The following is a 19555-nucleotide window of genomic DNA, read 5'->3' as shown; positions in this document are numbered from 1 at the left end:
TCACACGTCCAAGTGAATCCGCAAAAGAAAAAAGAAGAAGACAAGTTTTCATTTGCGAGTTGTAAAAACTGCGGTGAAATGAATTGCTTATAATAGTGATTTACTGCCGTGTTAAACCATGGCTAGACATTAAGAAAACAATGAAGGTCCCGAAGATTCAAACAAATTTTCCCGTTTTCGATCGTGATTCGATTTAAGAGACTATCGACCCGCTGCTGAATCTAGAAACAGACAAAAGCAAATTTTTTTTTCTCTCTTTTACATGTGCGAAAAGGAATAAGGGAAGTGAACAAAGGAAAGCATCGTAATAATTCATTTCGAGTTGCCTATCGACGATAGTGATGGGCTGTACGAAAAAAGCTTCAAAATCTAAAGTTTCGTCGTGAATATAAAATAAAAAGAGGCGGATTCTCTCGATATCGATCGCAGCTGTTAGCTGAGCCTTCCGAGACTTGCAGCAAAATGGGATCCCTCAATATTTTCGTCTTGTTATTCTCATCAGCAAACAATTCAGAGACAATTGCGATGAAAACTGGCAAATCTTTTTCAATTAAAACCGAAATATTTCCATCGCATCTTTCACGCTCCGCTTCCCTACACCGCATTCTCACGTAGAAGTCGACATCGTAAACTAAACAATAGAGGAAAGGCTGCTGATGTTTCTTCCCCTCTCCCCTATGACGTTTATGAAAGAAGGAGTCCTACGAACGCCTTGGATAATGAACATCTTATGAGACAAAGCAACGATGGCCTCACTGTCAAATAAAAAAGGGTCCAACTTCTGAGACAATAGGTCTGCCATATTAGATGATGAGCCATAAACCCAAAAGAAAAGGTAATGAAAAAAAAAAAAATTGCAGCTGGTGCCAACTTGAATTTTGATTAACGCATTTAAAAACTGGACAGGCAAATAAATTCGTGATTGTTGATAGCAAATAGAAAGAAAAAAAAACCAACCACTGGAAGGCCATTCAACAAGTTTGATTTCGTCTATCCCGAAACCTGATCAACGACAAGGCGCCATGTTTTTAGAAAAATCCCCCCCCCCCTTTTTTTGGAAGACCATAATAATTCGTTTTTCGGATGATGCGTAGTCGTGCACGATATAATGACCTCTCTAGAATCGTCTACATTCCACCACCCCTACCCGTTTGAGCAATAAAAACGAGCCGAGTTCCTAGTTTTATTGTTGGGGAATTTCCAAAGCAAAGGGCTTCGTTTTGCGTGTCAAGGCATCATCTGTCAACCCGAGATCTGTCAACGCCACCATCATTATAATCCGGGAAGGGGGGCATCATTATTCCTCTTCCCGATTTTGTTGATATAGTACAGACTGTTTTGCTACTTGCGATGGTATCAGGTTCGTGCGTACACGAGAGAAAAACAAAAGAGGACTGCCAGGGCCTGCTTCTCATGATGGATATCATTACTCAACTGGAGCTGCTGTAACGCCAGCAAAAAATGGGACACTCAAAAGAAGATGTTGCGGCCTTTTATTATTATTTTTTTAAGATGAGCGACACACTTGACGTTTCCAATTAAGGTAATCATCTTTGATGAGAGGGAATTTAAATCTATAATTCATAACGAAGAAACAAGTTGAAGACGACGTATCTGAAAGGTAAATCGGATGACGCCAACTCAAATTTCGCCTTGTTAAATGGAAAAGATGTCAGTAAGAACCTCACGCATGAGATGCTAATTATTTCTTTTCATTGACGAATGAAAGTTGAATAATTTCAGCTATTCGTCTCATGCCTCTGTAGCAATACGAAAGTTGCGTCGCCTTGGTAGCGCCACTAAACGGAAGAATTCCACAGAAACTGAGCAACAAAAAGTTTGTATAAATAATACTAAAATATAGAAAAAGCATAAAAAAAAAATACAAAAAAGTTGAGATTAAAAAAAGTATATATTAATATTATTTGGCTTACACTAAGCCTGAAGCTTGTTCCACTCACACGACATTTTCGATTTATTGGGATTAGGGTTCTATATGTAAGGCTTATTACTTTCAATCTGAGTTGATAATGGATGCCGCAAAGAGCCAATGGCGCACACAGACAGTACGACCAGTGAATTCAATGATGACGCACACAATGATCGTACGCTCTTATCAAACAACGGTAGGGGATTGCGGCCAAGAGATAAAATCAGTTCCATAAAGATATAAAGATCAAAGTTAATCCTTCCATCAGACTTATTAGGAGATGTCATCAACATTTCCCGCAGTCGCCACCGACTTTGTTATCAACCAGCATTTTTCACTCATGTCTTAACATACTATTTGAATATTATCGTAACATAAAAAAAAAAACCATAACAGATATGAGCTGTTATTACGCATCTTCTTCTGTTTGCGCATGTTTTTTTCTCGCTAGCGGATTGGGTACCAGTTTACTCTCGGCTCAGGAAGTAATCTGTAAAGTGCCCACGATCAAGGCGGTGCGCTATCCCCGTTAGCCTTTGACATTCGTTGGCGGAAACCAAACGAGTTGTAAACGATATTTTATTAAGCTGATAGCACAGAGATTGCGTGGACCCAAGTAATTAAAAAAATCTTGTAGCCCCAAGAAACCACTCCATTCCGTTAAGAGAACAACCTTCTGAATCAGCCGTTCTATGGAACTAATTGTTCACAATAGAGCCACTAATAATCAGAAGTAGCAATCCCACCCCTTCTTTGTAAATTACGGAACAAAAAAAAAAGTTTTGGGCATCGCGACAAGTGCCGTCCAAACGCTTTTCCTTGCCAATGACGTCAAACGTCGAGCCCCCCTTTCTTATTTTGGCAGGACAATAAAAACAAAAGAAATGTCACGAAGTAGTGCCCGGTGCGTGTAAGATAAAAACACACGAAACATCGCAAAGAGCACTAACAAGTCCGTCCTCAATCTCAACTTTTTTTTTTGCCCGTACAAAAACAAAACGTAGCAAATGCCATTTAGACAAAGCTGAGAGATTGCTGTTTCTGCCTATCTTCATTCGTAATCCTATATGATCTCACCTTCTAGCCGCCTAGACAACTACCGTGCTACTATAAAAATGCGTTTTATTATGTTGGTCGAATTCAATTGGGTTTGTAAACAACGCCGTTTGTTAAGTTTCCACGTCTTTGATGTCCCCGAAATGCAGCAAATAAAAGGCGGTAATTCTCCATTGCGTCATCTAAGATGGATATTCCCTTTTGTTTTTAAGGTCCCATTCCACAAGCAAAAACCTTTTACACGAAAAAAAAAAAGGAGGAAGAGACATGTACGAGTTCTTTATTTTTTACTAGGCAGAAACTAAATGGAGAAACCCGTGAAACGGCGCAGCAGCTTGGACGCCAAGGATTTATAGCTGGACTCAGCGGAACAGGCGGACGGGAGGGAATGTAGTAATAGTATACAGAGAGTTTCTTTTTCCGGGTTCTCGGCCTGGCGGCCATCACGCGCTGGGTCCATCTCGTGCTTTGACGTCATCAGCGACGGGCCATTTCATGTTGATGTACGCACAACGAAAAGAGAAAGAACAAGAGTGAGGGGGGGTTCCAATAAGCAAAAGTAATCAAACGAACCAAACGGCAATAGATGCAATTTTACGTATCACTGTATCACGACACGAAGGGGATTTGGAAAAATACAATTTGCCTTTTCTTTTTAACGCGATTACTGAAAAATCAGAAATTGCGGTTCTTCCAATCACACAAAACAACAATAGCAGAATTGCAGCGTGTTTTAGTTTAAATGAAACTTCGCTTATCGAATTGAAGAAATTGCTGTTTTCTTTTGTTTGTTTCTCCCAATCCGACGAGATTGGACAGCCGGTGTCCGCAAATCGATGGCCGAAACCCAATAGCAGAAGAAGGAACGTACAGAACAAACGCAATGAACGAGAACAAAGGAAGAATGTTACTGTCGCGTGCAAGTAGCCAAGCTGAAGAAACTTTATGCGTGTACCGCAATTGTATGCCTCGTCCAGGGGATTACACAAATCGATTCCGCATTTAGATTTTCACAACTTCTCTCCCAACAACGGATGTTGCACTCACGCAAAAAAAATAAAATAAGTAAATAAGATTACGCCATTTATACACATTCCAACTGACACACATTCGACTCGAACGCGATAACAAAAACCGTGTAAAATGTCGGCATTTTAAAAATTGAAAGAAAACTGGTTTTTCTAAGTCGGCTTTGGAAATCAAAAACACAGACACACACAAAACGACGTTGACATATCGAAAACTCATTGTGATTGCTGAAATATGGTAAGCGTGAAACGGATCGATTGAGCTAAGGCAACGGCCTTGAATTGTCGTGAAATTCTTCTTTGCCCTTCAATTGCAAGCGGCCCGTTACCGCACTGCTGTTTTTCTGTCAGATAAACGGGGAAACAAATAGCCTCTGTCGTTTTAGTCCGTTAGCGTTGCGGGCAGACATTTTATTTTGTTTTCTAGCGTGGAAAAAAGTTTCAAATTCAAACCCCGTGGTCTAAGTGTCTATACAAATCGGGAGCTGTAGTTGTCGGTAAAATGAAAATTCAAGACCCACCCTCATTACGTATTCGCCAGGTGCGCCCTGAAGCAGTTGCTGGACAATTCGGACATGTGTCGTGCTTTTCGGCCGTTTAAAAATACGAAAACGGCCACGCATTTTTGATGTGCTATAGAGAATCAACAGCACGCAGCTCCCGTTTGGTCAATTTAGTGGCCTGGAATCGTGTCGATTCTCGGTTGCGATTACCCTCTCAATAAATAACATCATCAAAACAAAAAGAAAAGAAGTTAAAGTTGAAAATTGCAGTTTCATTTGTATAGAAAAAGATTCGTGACTATCTTCTTTTTTTCTTTTTAACCCTTTCAAAAACCTGACCATGTCGAGCATCTCCATATTTGCATGACAGATGAATAATAAATAAAAAGATACCCTACGACTTTCGATCACGACACTCACCACGACGTCCAATTGAACAAAATAACCAAAAAGCCAGAGAACCACACAAATAACAGATTGATCGAGATTGAGGGAATGAAGGAGGCTGCCTTAAATGGGGTGCCCAATGAACTGGAATTTTTCTCGTAGCCCAGTCGACCTCCTTTCCAACGGTTTTTGTTCCTTCGTGTCTCTTTATGACGGGAGTTCGTGTTTTGAAAATTCAAACAGTGGCAAACAAACAAAAACAATATGCGCCAACCATTAACGGGTTATTCGACATCGAAACAGGTTCTTTTCAATCTACTGGACAAATTAACTCGCTTGTTGACAGTTGTTGGCTTTGTTATCGGCCGGCCGTATTTTTGTTTTTTTGTCCAGCAGGTGTTGGACAGGACAAAGGGTGTTGTTTCACCAATTGTATACCGGCATAATAAATAATTTTTAAAACAATACTGACTTCGTGGCAGCACTTTTCGCTGACGACTTTGAACGCAAGAATTTATCAGTTTTTGCCCCGTCCAAGTTTGTTGTTTAAGATCATTAATAATGTCGATATCAAGTCGCCATCGTGCGACGAACATCAAGGTTTCGTCTACGTTCCAAATAGGAATACAAGGGAGTGCATAGTTGGCGCCCACTGGGCCGGGCAACAAATAACCAAACAAGGAACGTTGGCAACAATAAAAGAAATAAGAGGCCGCCTCAAAATTAGAAAGTGAGGATTCCCCCCCATTTTGCAATAAATCGACATCGGAACAGCCTGTTGATTTACCGCCGAAAAACGAAACCCCAACGAAAACAATCGATCAGAAAACAATAAAGGGACTTACCGACACCAAAAGATGGTCCTTCTTGTTGGCCAGCAGGGCCGGCAAGGACGTCCTTCTCACTTTGTTGTTGCCTGTCGCATTGCCTTGAGAGGCGCCCGACTGTCCGGCAGCCGAACTTGCCGCCGACGCCTGTGTCGATGTCAAAGCGGCGCTGGAAGTCCTTCGACGACGGGCCGCCATGACGCGCGATTCGTGGTCTACAGCCGACGTCCGTCTGCTTCCGGCGCCACCACCATTGCCACCCGACAGCGGCGGTAATTGAGGGTTGGCAAGGCTATTACTGTTGTTCAAGATGGGCACGACGTCCGGTTGAATCAGTGACGTCTCAGTGAATTTAGCTAACAAAACTCCTAGCAATCCGGCTAGGTAAGTAACGGCTGGACGGAGAATGATCGGCAATGACGGCAGAGTGACACAGCCAGCGCTGCGGAGTAGAACGACCGAGACGACGATGAAAGTAGATTGCGAACTAGACAAAGTGTCGGTCAATCTTGACGTGGCTGCCAACGTCAACGTGTAGGTCAGCAAGTAGAGAGGATGGAGCAGAAATTGGGTTGTTTCCCTGCGCGGCAGGGCCATTCCGGCTAGTCCAACAGCGGCCCCTCCGTCTTCCGTCTGCATGTCCTGACGGTGTCCAGCTTCGTTAAAATGGACAGCAGCTGCAGCTGCTGCTCCTCTGGCGTCCCATCCATTCTGTTCAGGACAAAAAGAGAAAGAAAAACAGATCGTCGTGAAATGCACTTTTACACAATCAATCTAGTTTATACTATACGTCGCCGAGCACATAAAGGAGGAAATTGTATAATAAGCCTTTTTTGTGTGTATGTTTTAGTAGATTTCTATGAAACCAACTGCGTTGGGTAGCAAGGACAAGAAAATCCCCCTTAAAAACAGAACTCTATGACCTGAGTTGGACATTTTCTCAGAAATTTATCATTGCAGTTCGCAGCTGTTTTATAGCCGTTCCAAAATGATGATTCCAAAATTCTTTTGCCTCTTGTTGGTGAGATTCCTCTCACCGCCATACATCACTGTTTTTCAATATCACGGAAAAGAAAACGGAAATCCTGTACAGCCAAATTTCTCTTTCGTTGTTGATTGCCAAACGAATCTTGCATGAAAGATCAACTGAGTGTACAGGAAAACACGTGTCAAGTTGGACATCCAGCGCGAAATGCAATAAGAAAAAAAAAAAAACATACGAAAGAATTCGATTTTTCCCCCATTTGTCACGTTGGCCGTTCGAGGCCCTGCACGTTCCAACACAAATTATTTAAGGAAAAGAAAACAAAAAAAGTTCTGAAAAATGAATCAATCTTGTAGTGGTTTTGTTCTTTTTCCCACTACATTATTCCGGTTACGATGGGACACACCGCATGTCCGATTAGGAATGTGTTACGAGTTGCTAACGGTCAGAAGTGATGCAACAAATGGCTATGTGTCGACCTTGTCACGCTCATTTGTTCGATCTATACGTGACGTCACACTTGTCTGCAGTACGAGAAAACATTCCCACACTACATGCAGATCTGCAATCTGTGGCTTTTAAAAGACGGCGTCGTTTACTCCACCACTTTGCTTTGTTCCACCTGCAAATTTCGTGATCCCGAATGCGACAGAAAATCCGATTCTTGACGATGCTTTTAAAAAATAATCGTGAATAGCATCATTAATTCAAATCTCATTTGAATTTTTCTGGTTGGCGTGTTCACGAAAGATACAAGCAAATGAGGTAGCAATACTGTTTGACATTCGCTCTATCTGGTTATTTTGTGGACAAACGGCTTACCCTTTTTTTGTTTATGTTCTCATGTTCGTTTTCCAAGTCGTTTGTTTAACGATTGGAAAGCGTTTTTCAATGCCGTTAGGAGGCAAGCGGACGGAAAAGAATAGGCAAAAATTAGACACGAGCAAGTGATTCATTTGAATTTGGCGCCATAAATCAGCGAAGCAAAAAAGGAGAAGCGAAGGATATAGCATTAATAATTGAAGAATCGTCGCAAAGTTGGGGAAGCTTAGCACCGATCATAAAACATTCAGCTGGACATGACACGGATCCGACGCCTTGTGACAAACAAAAACAACAAAAAAACGGCGAGGACTAGAGTGTCCTGTTTACTTATATGCGTATCGATGTCAGATTGGGATCTTCATTGTGTCAGTGAAATCAATCAGTCGGCTGGATGTGAAAAACACAAAAACCTTGTCCTCCGTTTACGGTCGGGACTTACCGCAGACAAAAATAGACGACCGGTCCGCTCGTTGTCTTGACAGACGGACCAAACAACAACCTGCTAAAAATAGGTGGATAGTCCTATCTGTCTTCACCCGCCCATTATAAGACAATTAAAAAAAACTTCGAAAACGGACGAAGAAGGAAAAAAAAAAACGCATAAAGATTTTATGGAAATGGCGACTACTTAATTTATTTCCTAACGTTTTCTTTCTTTTGCGGGATTCCCGAAATCACTAAGCTTGGGCTTTGTTCAAGCGTGTGGTTTATCAACACAAAAACAAGAAAAGAAAGGGAAAAAAGCGAAAAAAATAAATCCAAAAAAAAGGGAAGCGTGAAAAAAAAAAGATTCGGACTACAGGCCAAAAAAGGTAAAGATATCAAATTGCTCCACATAGCAACTGCTTCCGGATTGGGCAACTAGTGACCAGCAGAAGAAGGAAAACCTGTTCGAACAACATACGATTTCTACACGTGTCAGCTAGTTGAAACCTTGTCCATTCCACATTCTCTCATTCGACAATTGCACGTTATTTCCACGCGAGATAAAGCGTGATGGAACGATGTCAAAGGCAATTCCATCAACTGCAAGGTAACTAAACCAGAACTCCCGTCACCAATTCGACGTGAGCCAAGGGATTTTTGAATATTTTCTTAACTGAAACGGTTTTTGCATGCGAAATCCTCTCCGCATGAGGGAAATAAGATATGATAACACCTTCCCTCATCTTTATTGAAGTTGACTTTGTTGTTGACAAAACGTCCGTGGCAGCTGCTACGCAAATTCAGAGTTTCTCGCTTTGCATTGCGCGGGTTTTGATGTTTAACTTTCCCTTTTTGTCTATTTTTTTCACGGTCGAAAAATCAACAACTCGACATGTTGGATGGGATGTCACAAGGTGCACGGCTAGTTAGATGGAGTTTACGTGTGAGTTTCGTATTGATCGTAAAACACGTCCAACCACCAGCTGGCCACCACCACCACACAGAACCCACCTATAAAAGCTAACCCGCTGGTTAGTGATTATTCCACTGCACAGTGACATGCTACACTCTTATTAGGTATTCCACTAGGTGTCACGCTCAAATTATTCACGGAAAAGGCACCTGACGCATTTCTAACAAAAACAAAGGGGGGTACACACTGAAAGAAACAAGTTTTTCAATTACTACCTGAACTTCTAGCGCCGACGACAAGAAGAAGCCAACTGTTTCACCGACGATGCTGCCGCAAAATGTCAGGTAGATACCCGTCGGTGTCCACGAATGGCGGAAGCCGAGGGCCAGCAGTAAATAACCGGACATGAGCGCGAAAAATGGTACGGTGAGCGAACAGAGTTCGGAATAAATCCACACCACGTCCATGAGGACCCACAATATCGTGAGAAGAGATCCAACAATAACCGAACCGACCGCTAGGATCCAAGGTGTCCATCTCGGAGGGCAATGGCGTTCCACGGCCGCTGAAATCCAATGAAAAATATCCCGACCCGTAGAACAAGCTTCACGGAAGCCAAAGATCCGCCCGCTTCCGCTTTCTAAAACGCGAACAGCCACGGAAACGTAAGGACTCCCGCTCGCACCGATTTGACTGTTAGCGTCTTTATTATTATGATTTTGCTGTTGGTATTCGCTTGAACGGCTTCCACGACGAGAACTTCCCCTCCGCCCGGCGCCGCTTGCTGTCAAGCTTCCCATCTCGTTGCCGTATGCAATATGCGCGCACAAAAGTCAAAGCGTAGCCTTTCTGATGTTTGCAATTGAATGGATCCTATAGAAGAAAAGACGCTCGAATGCGGTGCCGACCAGACGTGATCTGCACACTGACACCCAACAATAACAAGGACGAAGTAATACGACGATCGGGAAATGTAGGGGATAGAGAAAGAGAGTTGTTTGGCGCAACACAGCCGAGTCAATTCAATGTCAAAAACAGCAAGATTGAATAATACGACCGAGGTCGGGTTCACCCGCCGCGTGCATTCGACACGTTTTCCCCAAACTTCTCTTTCTTTTCTTTTTTTTTTTTTACTTCTTTATTCTCTTCTTCGTCTTCTTCTCTTTTTGCTGCCCATCAGGAAATGAACTTGCACGGTAATAGACAGTAGCGCCAAATGCAGTACGGGCCAGTTATCTTATTCACAATGGGCCGAATGACAAGAGCTTGCCATGACAATGGTTGGCTAATCGAAGGAGATTGTGCCCACGACGATGGACGCGCTGACGACAAACCAGTTGCACATGATTTGTTCACAATCACTGTTAACATCTGCATTGGAATTTAAATAGCGCTCGTTAAAATGTACCCACGCAAAGATTTTGTCCACAATGTGTTGGCAATACGAGTTGTAATGTGATTGAAACTGTTGTGTGCTGTGGCAATTTTGCTAGTGTCAACATTTTTTTGGGGGAGAACAGTCCTGGGAAGATGACCCTTCTTCCCGTTTTAACGAACGAAAAATAAAGGAAAAGTGTTGGGCCAGCGGTGTGAATAGTTCTGCGACGGCCAGAACACTGAAGCCCATCGGCTGTGTTGGCAAGGATTTTGAAGCAAAGCCAAACAGGTGACGTATATATATCATACGAGGGAAGGGGACAAAAGGAGAGAAAGGCGGTCCGAAGGTGTGTGACAGAATGGGCCAATAATACCGTCGCTTTTTTGCGCGTCCACTTTTTCAAAGTCTAATTTAGTGCCCCGCGTTCACCGTCAACTCGTCCGACACGCAAAAAATCACTGGATTTTTTACACTCGACGCATCAACACTAACGTTCCGGTCGTTCGGCTTAATTCTACCATGTCGATGGCTAAAACACAAGATTAAAAAATATTGTTTGTATGTTGAATTAAAAAAATAAAAAATAAAAATGGAGATAAGGGAAATCAAAGTTATTAGAACACACTCCAGTTCACCCTGATGGAGAATTCAGGTGACACTGAACCCGGTCCAGTCCCGACTACCCAGCTATATAGACCTCGGGACGAAGAGGAGGAGGAGGAGATACGAGTGGGGAGGTGTTGGGAGGTATAACGAGTACTGAGAGAGAGTTTGTAACGGAGGCAATCTGGAACGCACTGCTGTTGCAGCGAATCTAACGCAGGCGCAGTCTTGTTTCTACCCCATCGACGTGATGACGTGCATACACGCACGGGGTCTCTCTTCTCCTCCTCTTCCATCTGCGCCTTTCTTTCTTATTTATTCGCGTTCAGGGCGTCTAGCGTACCGTGAGCGACCGCTGTGTCTGAACGAAAGACGACTAACTCTCGACACTCATCGATCTTTTTCTTTTAATTTCTCTTAATAATACGAATTTTAATGGGAGCGACGTTATTGAAAATATGGAGTCTCACGTCATCACGAAGAAATAAAAAAAAACGCAGATTTTCGTTTTTAAGAATATCAAAAGGAAAAAAAGGCAAACAAAAAATCAATAGAACAAAATTTTTAAGACCGTTTTTCCAGTGTTGTCTGAATCAACAACACCACAACAACCAAAAAACAAATGAATTTAATCCACATGTCGAAAAAGGGATCAATGGAACCCCAGCTAAAAAACGTACGAGTAAATTTAATGCATAAAAAAAAAATCAGGAAATACAAAAGAAAAACTGTTCGGCAATTTTCATTTGCATAGTGGCTGTGGTAGTGCCACTGTTATCAGTAGCAGCGTTGGTTGGGCGATCACGCTGTCGTGACAAACGCGAGGTAGCAAAACACGCACGAAAAGACGGTGAATGCGCATTGACGTACTTCGCAGAATCAATGCTTCATCGGATAGTTGGTTCACACAGCTCGTTGACGAATAAACATGGATTATTTAAAACAGGGAGCAAAACAGCCTTGCTCCGTATTTTTTGGCATATGAAAAATAAAGTCAAAGGACGAATACACCCAACCCCTAAAAAAAAAAACAAAAAAAAAAAAAACATTTTGGTCAGCAACCAGAGAGCTGAGTAAAGAATATTAAAAACCAAGTTTGACCGCTTTTTTTTTTGCCATCACTAGAGGGGAGTCTTTAGCGCATTTGAAGTTTGTGACCTTCAAGGCAATAGTCATCAAGCGATATGCACACAATTGGTATGCCAGCTGATTCATGAGCTCTCATATAAAAAAAAAGCGTAATTGAATCAACGCACACCCTTGAATATTTGTGACCATCCATCAAAGAGGTCGACGTTTATCATTACGGATCTTCAGTCTGTGCAATGTCACATCTCGTTGAGCAACACAAAAACGCTTTTATAAATGCTTTACCTGACTCACAGTCCTAACCTAATATTCTTGATCGCAGCTTAATAAAGAAAGGTGGACTACCAGACCATGCAAGCTGCCAAGAACTTGGCCACGAAGCAGAGCGTCCTTCGCCGTGGGACGTGGGGGCCGTAAAAGACTTTCTCCGAACGTTTTGACAAGACCGACCTTTGCGTGCCGTACAAACATACAGTCGTGACTAACGTACACAAACCCAAAACACTATACACACAAACATATACTTAATGTTAATCGTGCTTTACATATACGTAATTTTGTAAATCAGCATTCTGATTCTACGTTGTTTACAATCCAACAATGGTGGCACAGTCAAATAACTGTCCTTTTGTTAATTACTGCAATTTTTTTTTTGCCTCTAGATTCTGTGATTTCATTTCATGTTTCTTTTTAAAAGTTATCAATAGAAAGAAAACAGCAAATGTGAAAACACAAAAAATTTCTAATATGAATTTGCCAAAAAAATCTTGGACTGTCGATCGCTGTTGAACGACATCCAACATGGCGCTTTCACTTTGTTAATTTTCTTGTGCAGTGTCGTTGCCCCCATGACACGTAAGCTACTTGTAGCAACAGGTAAACAAATTATCTTTCGACGTCAAAGCAAGAATTGAACCAGATTTTTTTTTTGTACTTCGTGTGTCTGAATTAGCAATGGTCACGAGTTGGGTTACATGAAGAAAGTTTAACATTTACAACACAAACACTCACGGTATAATTTGGTATGATGGATGCAATAAATTACGAGCCCTTCAATTAACTCAAAAGAAGCAGTTGGGTAATCAAATGTTAATGAGGGCTTACCGGGAAACGTGTTCAGAGAGGTTGATTAAGCTGCAAACAGATTCAAGAGTTTTACTTTGCACGACCAACTCGTTTCACACTAGTGAAACTACTCAACACGTGTTTCGCTGCTTCATTTACTCAAAAACGCCATCTGAAGGGGAACGATAAAATCAGCGCAGACGACGGAAAAAAACAACAACAAATAGTATTGGAAAAAAATATTATGACATGGCGGGCCATTCGAAAAAACTATGGCTCATTTTATTATTTTGTGCATCAATCGTAAGAACTGATGAAACAGTAGCTTCGAAACAATCAACAGAAAGTGCACCGGGAAAGCAGGATGACATCAATACTAACGCAGTTGCTCTATGTAAGTCCCGAATGTGCTCTCTTGTCAAAGCTTACCTATTACAAACTTTTTTGTTTATTAATGTTCATTTCCAAAACTACTAGTTGAAAGATTGTTTCAGGTCAAAAGAAACGAACAAAAAGATGCTGTACAGCGAATTCTGGCCATCAAATCAGTTGAAAAGCAGAACAAGCTTTTAAAGCTTGTCATTACTAAGATTATGGAGGTTAGCAACAAAATTTTTATTAAACAATTTTTATTCAACAAAAATTGGGTTTTACATTTTCATAATTTTCTTAGGTTCTTATGCAAAGTAGGATCAACCTTGAAAGCTCTGGTTACCTTCCAGGATCTGGATTGCCTCTCACTGAATCTCTTCGGGATGGTATGCTGTTAGTTCTGGTGTTTAACCGTCAAATTGTGACAAATATGTGCTTTTAACTGTTTACAGCTCTATCAAGCATGATTGAAAACACTGCATTTATGGGGGATCTTGTACTTTATTTACCTGATGCCACAAAAGCATTCCTTAAAGATAATGAGTGGAATACTATTTTCAAATGGAGTTTAAGTCTATGTCAAGAGACTGCCTTTCTCAGCAATAACACAAAGAAAATGCTGCATTTGGTAACTAATCTCAAAATTTAAGATGACAAGCCATATTCCCTGCCTAACTCATTAAATATTCCAGGTTGCTCAAGAATTAAATCTCATTGAAAGAGAACCAGGTTACTTTAATCCATATGCTGAAGCCAACCGAAGGAAGCCAGTTGATTTACCCGAGATTCCACAGAAGAAAAAGGTAAAAAAAAAAATATCGAAAGGTCCTTCGCTGTCCGGGACAAGATTAAAAACTGAATTGTGAAACCTAAAAATGTTGTATTTTTTCACAAAATACAGAATTATCTGCTGGTGGATGCGCTAAAGACTTTTATAGCATCTGGTAAAAGGGTAACTCTGATAGGTTTCACCTCATAGTTGTCATTGTCTATCGAATACCATCTTTCAACATTTGTAGCTTTTTCCTCTTCCACTTTATCACTTTCTGGAGCAGAACTTTCTTCTGTTTTAGGGATCATTTCAAATTGGCGAACAGGGATCTTTTCACGATTTATGTGACTGATTCCTGTCTTCGCCCTAAGCCAACCTTCTTTCATGAACTCGAATTTGCCGACATTTTTAGGACCTATCGAAAAACACGTTTTCAATGACACTAAACAGTCCTTAAGCAACAAGTTTTGTGTTACCAAGGTTAAGTTCTAAATGTTTTGGCTTATTTGGGAGGGTGAAAGCCAAATTATTTTCTGTTAAAGTTTGGAATTCGACGGCCGAGAAATCCTTCTGGTGCCATACCCCACAGTCCGGGTTAATAATATTGGAATAATCTTTGGTCTGTTTGGTTTCTAAAAATAATCAATAATTGGAAGACTTCGTCATCAGGTTTGGGAGTGAGAATATTACCTTTAACGGATGTAGTTCGCGGTATGAAAGCATGCCACCAGCGAGCATTCTGTGCTGATGAGCCGTACCTCGGCTCAGTGGGGTCTTGCAATGCATTTGTCATACAGTTTCTGCATCCATCACAGGGCACAGTGTACTGAAACCGTGAGTCACATTCCCAGGTAAGATTTTTGAATGCTCCAAACAAATATGCGGCATATGGTTTAAGTGGTCCCCATAGCCAATATTTTCCGATTCTTTCATCTACGTCTCGAAATGCCCCCCATTTGAGTTCACCAAGAGCGTAAACTGGTTTCCCTGGGGTCTTTTCCCCATCTTCCAATACCTCTACTTTCATGACATCTACATGTTTCTTATAATCTCTTACGATTGCCATCGTCGCTTCAGCCATTAGTTTGATTCTATCATCTGGAAGAAAATACAGTTCATTTGAGACAGCAGTTCCTAATAGGATTACAATTTCATTGGCAATAATACCTTTATATTCTTTAAAGATGGATTTTGCAATGTTATTTAGCTTTCCCACAGGAATTATACCTAGAAAGTAGCAAAGAAAATTTTGAAGTTTTCCCAAAAAGATATTTGAGGACAACATCCATTTAGTAGAATTATACCTATTGGAAACCGTTGAACAGCAAATCCACTGTCATTCCTCCTTAACAATCCAGTCACTGCCTCAGTCAGTGCCCCATCCCCGCCAGCAACTACAACTGCATCACAATTGTCCATCACATCCATTAAGCCCCTAGCTTCTCCAACAGATTCTGTTTTTACCACACTGACCTAAAAAGACAAAAGGTAGAGCTTATTACTGGTAAAGGGAACAACAATATTAAAAGACACAAACCTTCATTCCTGATAGGTAGAGCAAAGGGGCACAGTACTCCTCAAACTCTGCCTTTCCTTTACTGTATTTTCAAATGGTACTTCTATCATGAAAGTTCAAAATTTACATTTACAGCATACCCATCATTTGATGCAGGATTCAAAACTACAGTGATCTGGCGAACAGGTACTCCGATCGGAAGTGGAGCATCTCCAAAAGTTTTTGCTTCCTCACAATATAGTTTTAACATCTCATTAGTTCTGCAATGGAATGGTTAGCTCGTTTGTACGATCCGTTTTCTAGAAATATATTTCTCATTTGTGATACATACCTGTATTTTTTTACGCCATAGTTTACTCCATAAGAAACAAGGATAACACCAAAAGTGGTTTTTTTCCAATTATTCCGTAGAGTTTTAAAGATACGAACAATTCTTGCCATAGTGAAAATTCACCGACTTTTCGAGATCCTGTGTTTTGAAAATAGACGAAATGCAGACGATCTTCCAAAAATTCGACATCTAGCGGTGATGGCATTAATAAAAAATTTCCGTCTTCAACAACAACATCGTTCAACGTCTTCAACATCGACTACGCACTACTACGCACTCACTTCAACACTGACTACTCTCAACACCTTAATGCTCATCAAGTACCAAATGCTTCTCAAATGGATATGCTTCAATTCTTCGCCATTGAATATGCATCAATTCATCAATACTTCGCCTAATATGAAAGAAAAATAGTTTAAAATGACACGCAGGCACTAGGACACTAAAAAAACCAAAACGATCCTCGATCTAGTAGGTGTTAGTACCGTCCACTACACCATAAAGATCGAACCCACTAACTTGGTAGAGAACTGGTAGTTTGAAGGTTGTTGGTTAATCTTCCGCCTCCAACAAGGTGGGGTATAATTATCGAGCAATGATATCCTCTTCGATACCCGAAAACCTTTTTGCACATACAACGTATTATAGCAATGGACTATGTATATTTCATATGGTATACTGTATGTATAGATACATAAAATGTATCTAGTTGTATATTTTTTATGTCGTTAATTATCCGTATATCTAAAAAGCAATGTATGCAGATGGCCCAAAATGCGTTCGATGTTCCAGTTATTCAATTAGCACACAAGGCAAACATTTTTTAATTTGACAGAAAAGGGGTTAGAAGAAAAATAGTTTCCTTACTTTAAAAACGAATATCACAATGTAATTCTGTCCATCATACTCAAAGTGACTTGTGACGACAGACGCCAAACGAACTGATAAAAATATATTAGTATCTTTGCCATTTTTTTTACTGCAGTGCATCAACAGCTATGCAGATAAGGAGTTTGTGACGTTAGCTGGTGATAGTTTGACTGAAATCCAATCGACAAACGCTGAAACCTCCGTATAGACGCCTTATTTGAGACAGATAAAACAGGGGAAAAATTAATCGGTTTCATTTAAAACCATTAAAACCAATTTCTGCCAATTACAGCTGAACAAACTGAACAATGAATAACATTGTTGTATTATCAGCCTACTTACCGGGATAATCTGGTTGACCACAGCCTTGACCCCAAGATACAATGCCGACTAGATTTTCGTCTTGTAACATAAGTTGACCACCAGAATCTCCCTACGCGTGTGAGAATGAACCAACGTTTTCTTAAGTTTGATTTGAATCAGAATCAAATTATATAAGCTGACATACTTGACATGAATCGTAACCCCCAGATGTATAACCAGCACAAAGCATCGAATCATCGATGACTTCTGCACCATATATTACGCGACAGTCTTCGTCCGACACAACAGGGATGGTAGCTTTTAAAAGAACATTAGATAAACTCCCTCCTTCCTGTGGGAAAAAAAAATGAGAACAAAGTCTGCTGTTATTTTAATCTCTCGGTAAAGCTACAATGTAAAGCTGACTAAATTGATTATTCAAAATTGAAACGCGGACCTTTGTGCTTCCCCAACCTGCAACTGTGACCGCCGTCCCTGGATGGGTAAAGTAGCCTTTTCCGGGCAGCTTAACTTGTTTCAAATAGGGATTGAAAGTAAAACTTCCATTTAATCGAATGATTCCAATATCATTTTTCAGCTGAACTGGGTCATATTGTTCGTGCAATACGAAATTAGCCGCTCTCAATTCTTGTTCGAAACCACTATCGAGATCTAACCTGTATTCTCCAGCAACAGCCCAAACTCCAATAGGATGAAGCCTGAAGGTAATAAGTAATTAAAACTTTCTTTTACGCCTTAACGTTTGAGGATATTTCCCTTACTCTTCTATGCAATGTGCAGCAGTAATAATATTTCTTTCATTTGCAATTGAACCTGCACAAAAATGAGAGCGCCCGAAGAAACCATTTCTTTGCAAGGAAACCTAATTGTTAAAAACAAGAAATACAGAAACATAACGGTAATGAATAAAAAGAAAATGAATTTTCGGTTGAAATTAACGAACCATCCAGGGAAATTCTCCCTCTTTAGCATTCGTGCCACCAACAATGCGCCCCTGTCGTTTAGTTTGCGGTAGTCTTGTTAGTTTACTGTCAAGGAAAACACTCAAGGGAAGTCGTGCGAGACTAGTTGTTGCTTCAAAATACAACGTATGCCCCATTAAAAATAAATACTAGGTCATAATTCTCTTGACAATCTACACAAAATTTACCTGCACTAGTTGTCACCAATACCGTTAGAAACAGCAAAAATACCTTCATCGCGTGTTGGAATGTGGTAGTCCTACTGTACCTCTAGGGCAGTAGGTAATAATGCGGCTATAACTGAATACAAGATGACCTGCATTGAAGTGCAGCATGTCTTCCTATTACAGGGTTTTTAAAACACTTTGCCGGACTCCATAAGTCACACTTTCCAGCCCACCGTACGTGAGTTGCTATGCTCCTTATCTGGATATTCAAACAAAAATACATGAGATATTTAGCGATATCCTATCAAAGTTACACCTCCAGAGACCGGAAAGGTCTTTGTTACAAAACAGTACTGAATACTTTATTTGCTAACGTGGAAAGCGGATATGAACCTACGTACTTTCCTAATTAATGATTCCAAAATGAGTTTGGATCAACCGTCCTATGCGAAAAGAATACCGAGCGGAGTTAGACATCGCATGAGCTCTTAGTTCTCGATAAACTAGCAAATAAAAGATAATTAAAAAATAGAAAACTCTTCTTTACTTACCGCTGGATAATGACTGTGTAACTATTTATCTCTACGTTTTGGCATAAGTAGGGCGATAATTTGAACTTGCGGTAACCACATTACAGGAACCGACTCTATCCCAGTCTAATCCTAGTTGTTCATCCACCAATAAAACACACGGCTAACATTCCTTGGCGGTATACTTCTTTCAAAGTTTATCGTCACGCTCGTGAAAGAGTTGCACAACTGAACGCAAGAATGCATTTCTTAAAGATGGGAAAATGTATCAAAACCAGTGGTAATCATAATTAATTACCTTTCATCACTTGGTTGTTTTGTGGATCGTTTACACGTCGAAAGGTGCTCCACCTAAATGGATGTTGATACGTTGGTCTGTACCTGTTGTTTTTATTGCAATGGATACGGAAAAAATGTACCTCTTGCTATATATGGTAACGTTCTCTGTAACACCAATGACGGACCAATTGTTCCAATTCACTCTATTGATTTATAGACTCTACCCAGTTGTGTATACGGCACCACAAGAAGCAGGTCGTCAGGTACTTGTCCTCGGGTTTTAAAGCAGCAGATGGTAGTTGTATGAATTTCCTGAAGAGAAAACAAATATCTCAGTTGGGATGAAAATTCTTGACAACACTTTGAATTCTCGATAAAAACAGTTCACGATAAACTGCCATGGCATTTCAATTACCT

The 19555-nt window shown here is 40.6% G+C and overlaps 4 protein-coding genes across 5 annotated transcripts in view; 1 reads left to right on the top strand and 3 right to left on the bottom strand.

Annotated features, from left to right (window-relative positions):
- Positions 1–10990, bottom strand: part of LOC116915899 (cGMP-inhibited 3',5'-cyclic phosphodiesterase A) — a 31987-nt gene extending 20997 nt beyond the window's left edge. Inside the window, exons 1-2 of the mRNA XM_045169288.1 lie at positions 9156–10990; positions 5750–6442 (exon numbers count right to left, since the gene is read on the bottom strand). Coding sequence (XP_045025223.1) covers positions 5750–6442; positions 9156–9680 — 1218 coding nt within the window. The 5' untranslated portion in view covers positions 9681–10990. The remainder of the gene's footprint in view (positions 1–5749; positions 6443–9155) is intronic.
- Positions 10991–13122: 2132 nt separating this feature from the next.
- LOC116915914 (coiled-coil domain-containing protein 134) lies at positions 13123–14303 on the top strand. The gene is made up of 5 exons (XM_032921065.2): positions 13123–13409; positions 13493–13614; positions 13689–13773; positions 13840–14015; positions 14080–14303. The coding sequence occupies exons 1-5, from the start codon at positions 13265–13267 to the stop codon at positions 14251–14253; spliced, it is 702 nt and encodes a 233-aa protein (XP_032776956.2). The 5' UTR covers positions 13123–13264; the 3' UTR covers positions 14254–14303.
- LOC116915903 (acylglycerol kinase, mitochondrial) lies at positions 14248–16378 on the bottom strand. The gene is made up of 8 exons (XM_032921047.2): positions 16007–16378; positions 15816–15935; positions 15697–15757; positions 15464–15632; positions 15327–15386; positions 14850–15257; positions 14636–14791; positions 14248–14574 (listed from the first exon to the last, which is right to left on the bottom strand). The coding sequence occupies exons 1-8, from the start codon at positions 16114–16116 to the stop codon at positions 14291–14293; spliced, it is 1368 nt and encodes a 455-aa protein (XP_032776938.1). The 5' UTR covers positions 16117–16378; the 3' UTR covers positions 14248–14290.
- A 495-nt stretch (positions 16379–16873) lies between these two features.
- On the bottom strand, positions 16874–18588 carry LOC116915912 (trypsin-1). Of its 2 annotated transcripts, none has more exons than XM_032921064.2 (7): positions 18351–18588; positions 18144–18268; positions 17962–18062; positions 17637–17898; positions 17385–17531; positions 17219–17309; positions 16874–17088 (listed from the first exon to the last, which is right to left on the bottom strand). In XM_032921064.2, exons 1-7 carry the CDS (start codon positions 18397–18399, stop codon positions 17003–17005), a joined length of 861 nt encoding a protein of 286 aa, XP_032776955.2. In that variant the 5' UTR covers positions 18400–18588; the 3' UTR covers positions 16874–17002. The 2 variants fall into 2 exon arrangements, with proteins under 2 accessions (XP_032776955.2, XP_032776954.2); XM_032921063.2 differs by having other exon boundaries at positions 18144–18274; positions 18351–18580.
- Positions 18589–19555: the final 967 nt, after the last annotated feature.

This window comes from Daphnia magna, linkage group LG2 (genome assembly GCF_020631705.1).
Source record: "Daphnia magna isolate NIES linkage group LG2, ASM2063170v1.1, whole genome shotgun sequence".
In the NCBI taxonomy this organism is placed as follows: Eukaryota; Metazoa; Arthropoda; class Branchiopoda; order Diplostraca; family Daphniidae; genus Daphnia; species Daphnia magna.
This window is presented reverse-complemented; position numbering and strand designations above follow the sequence as displayed.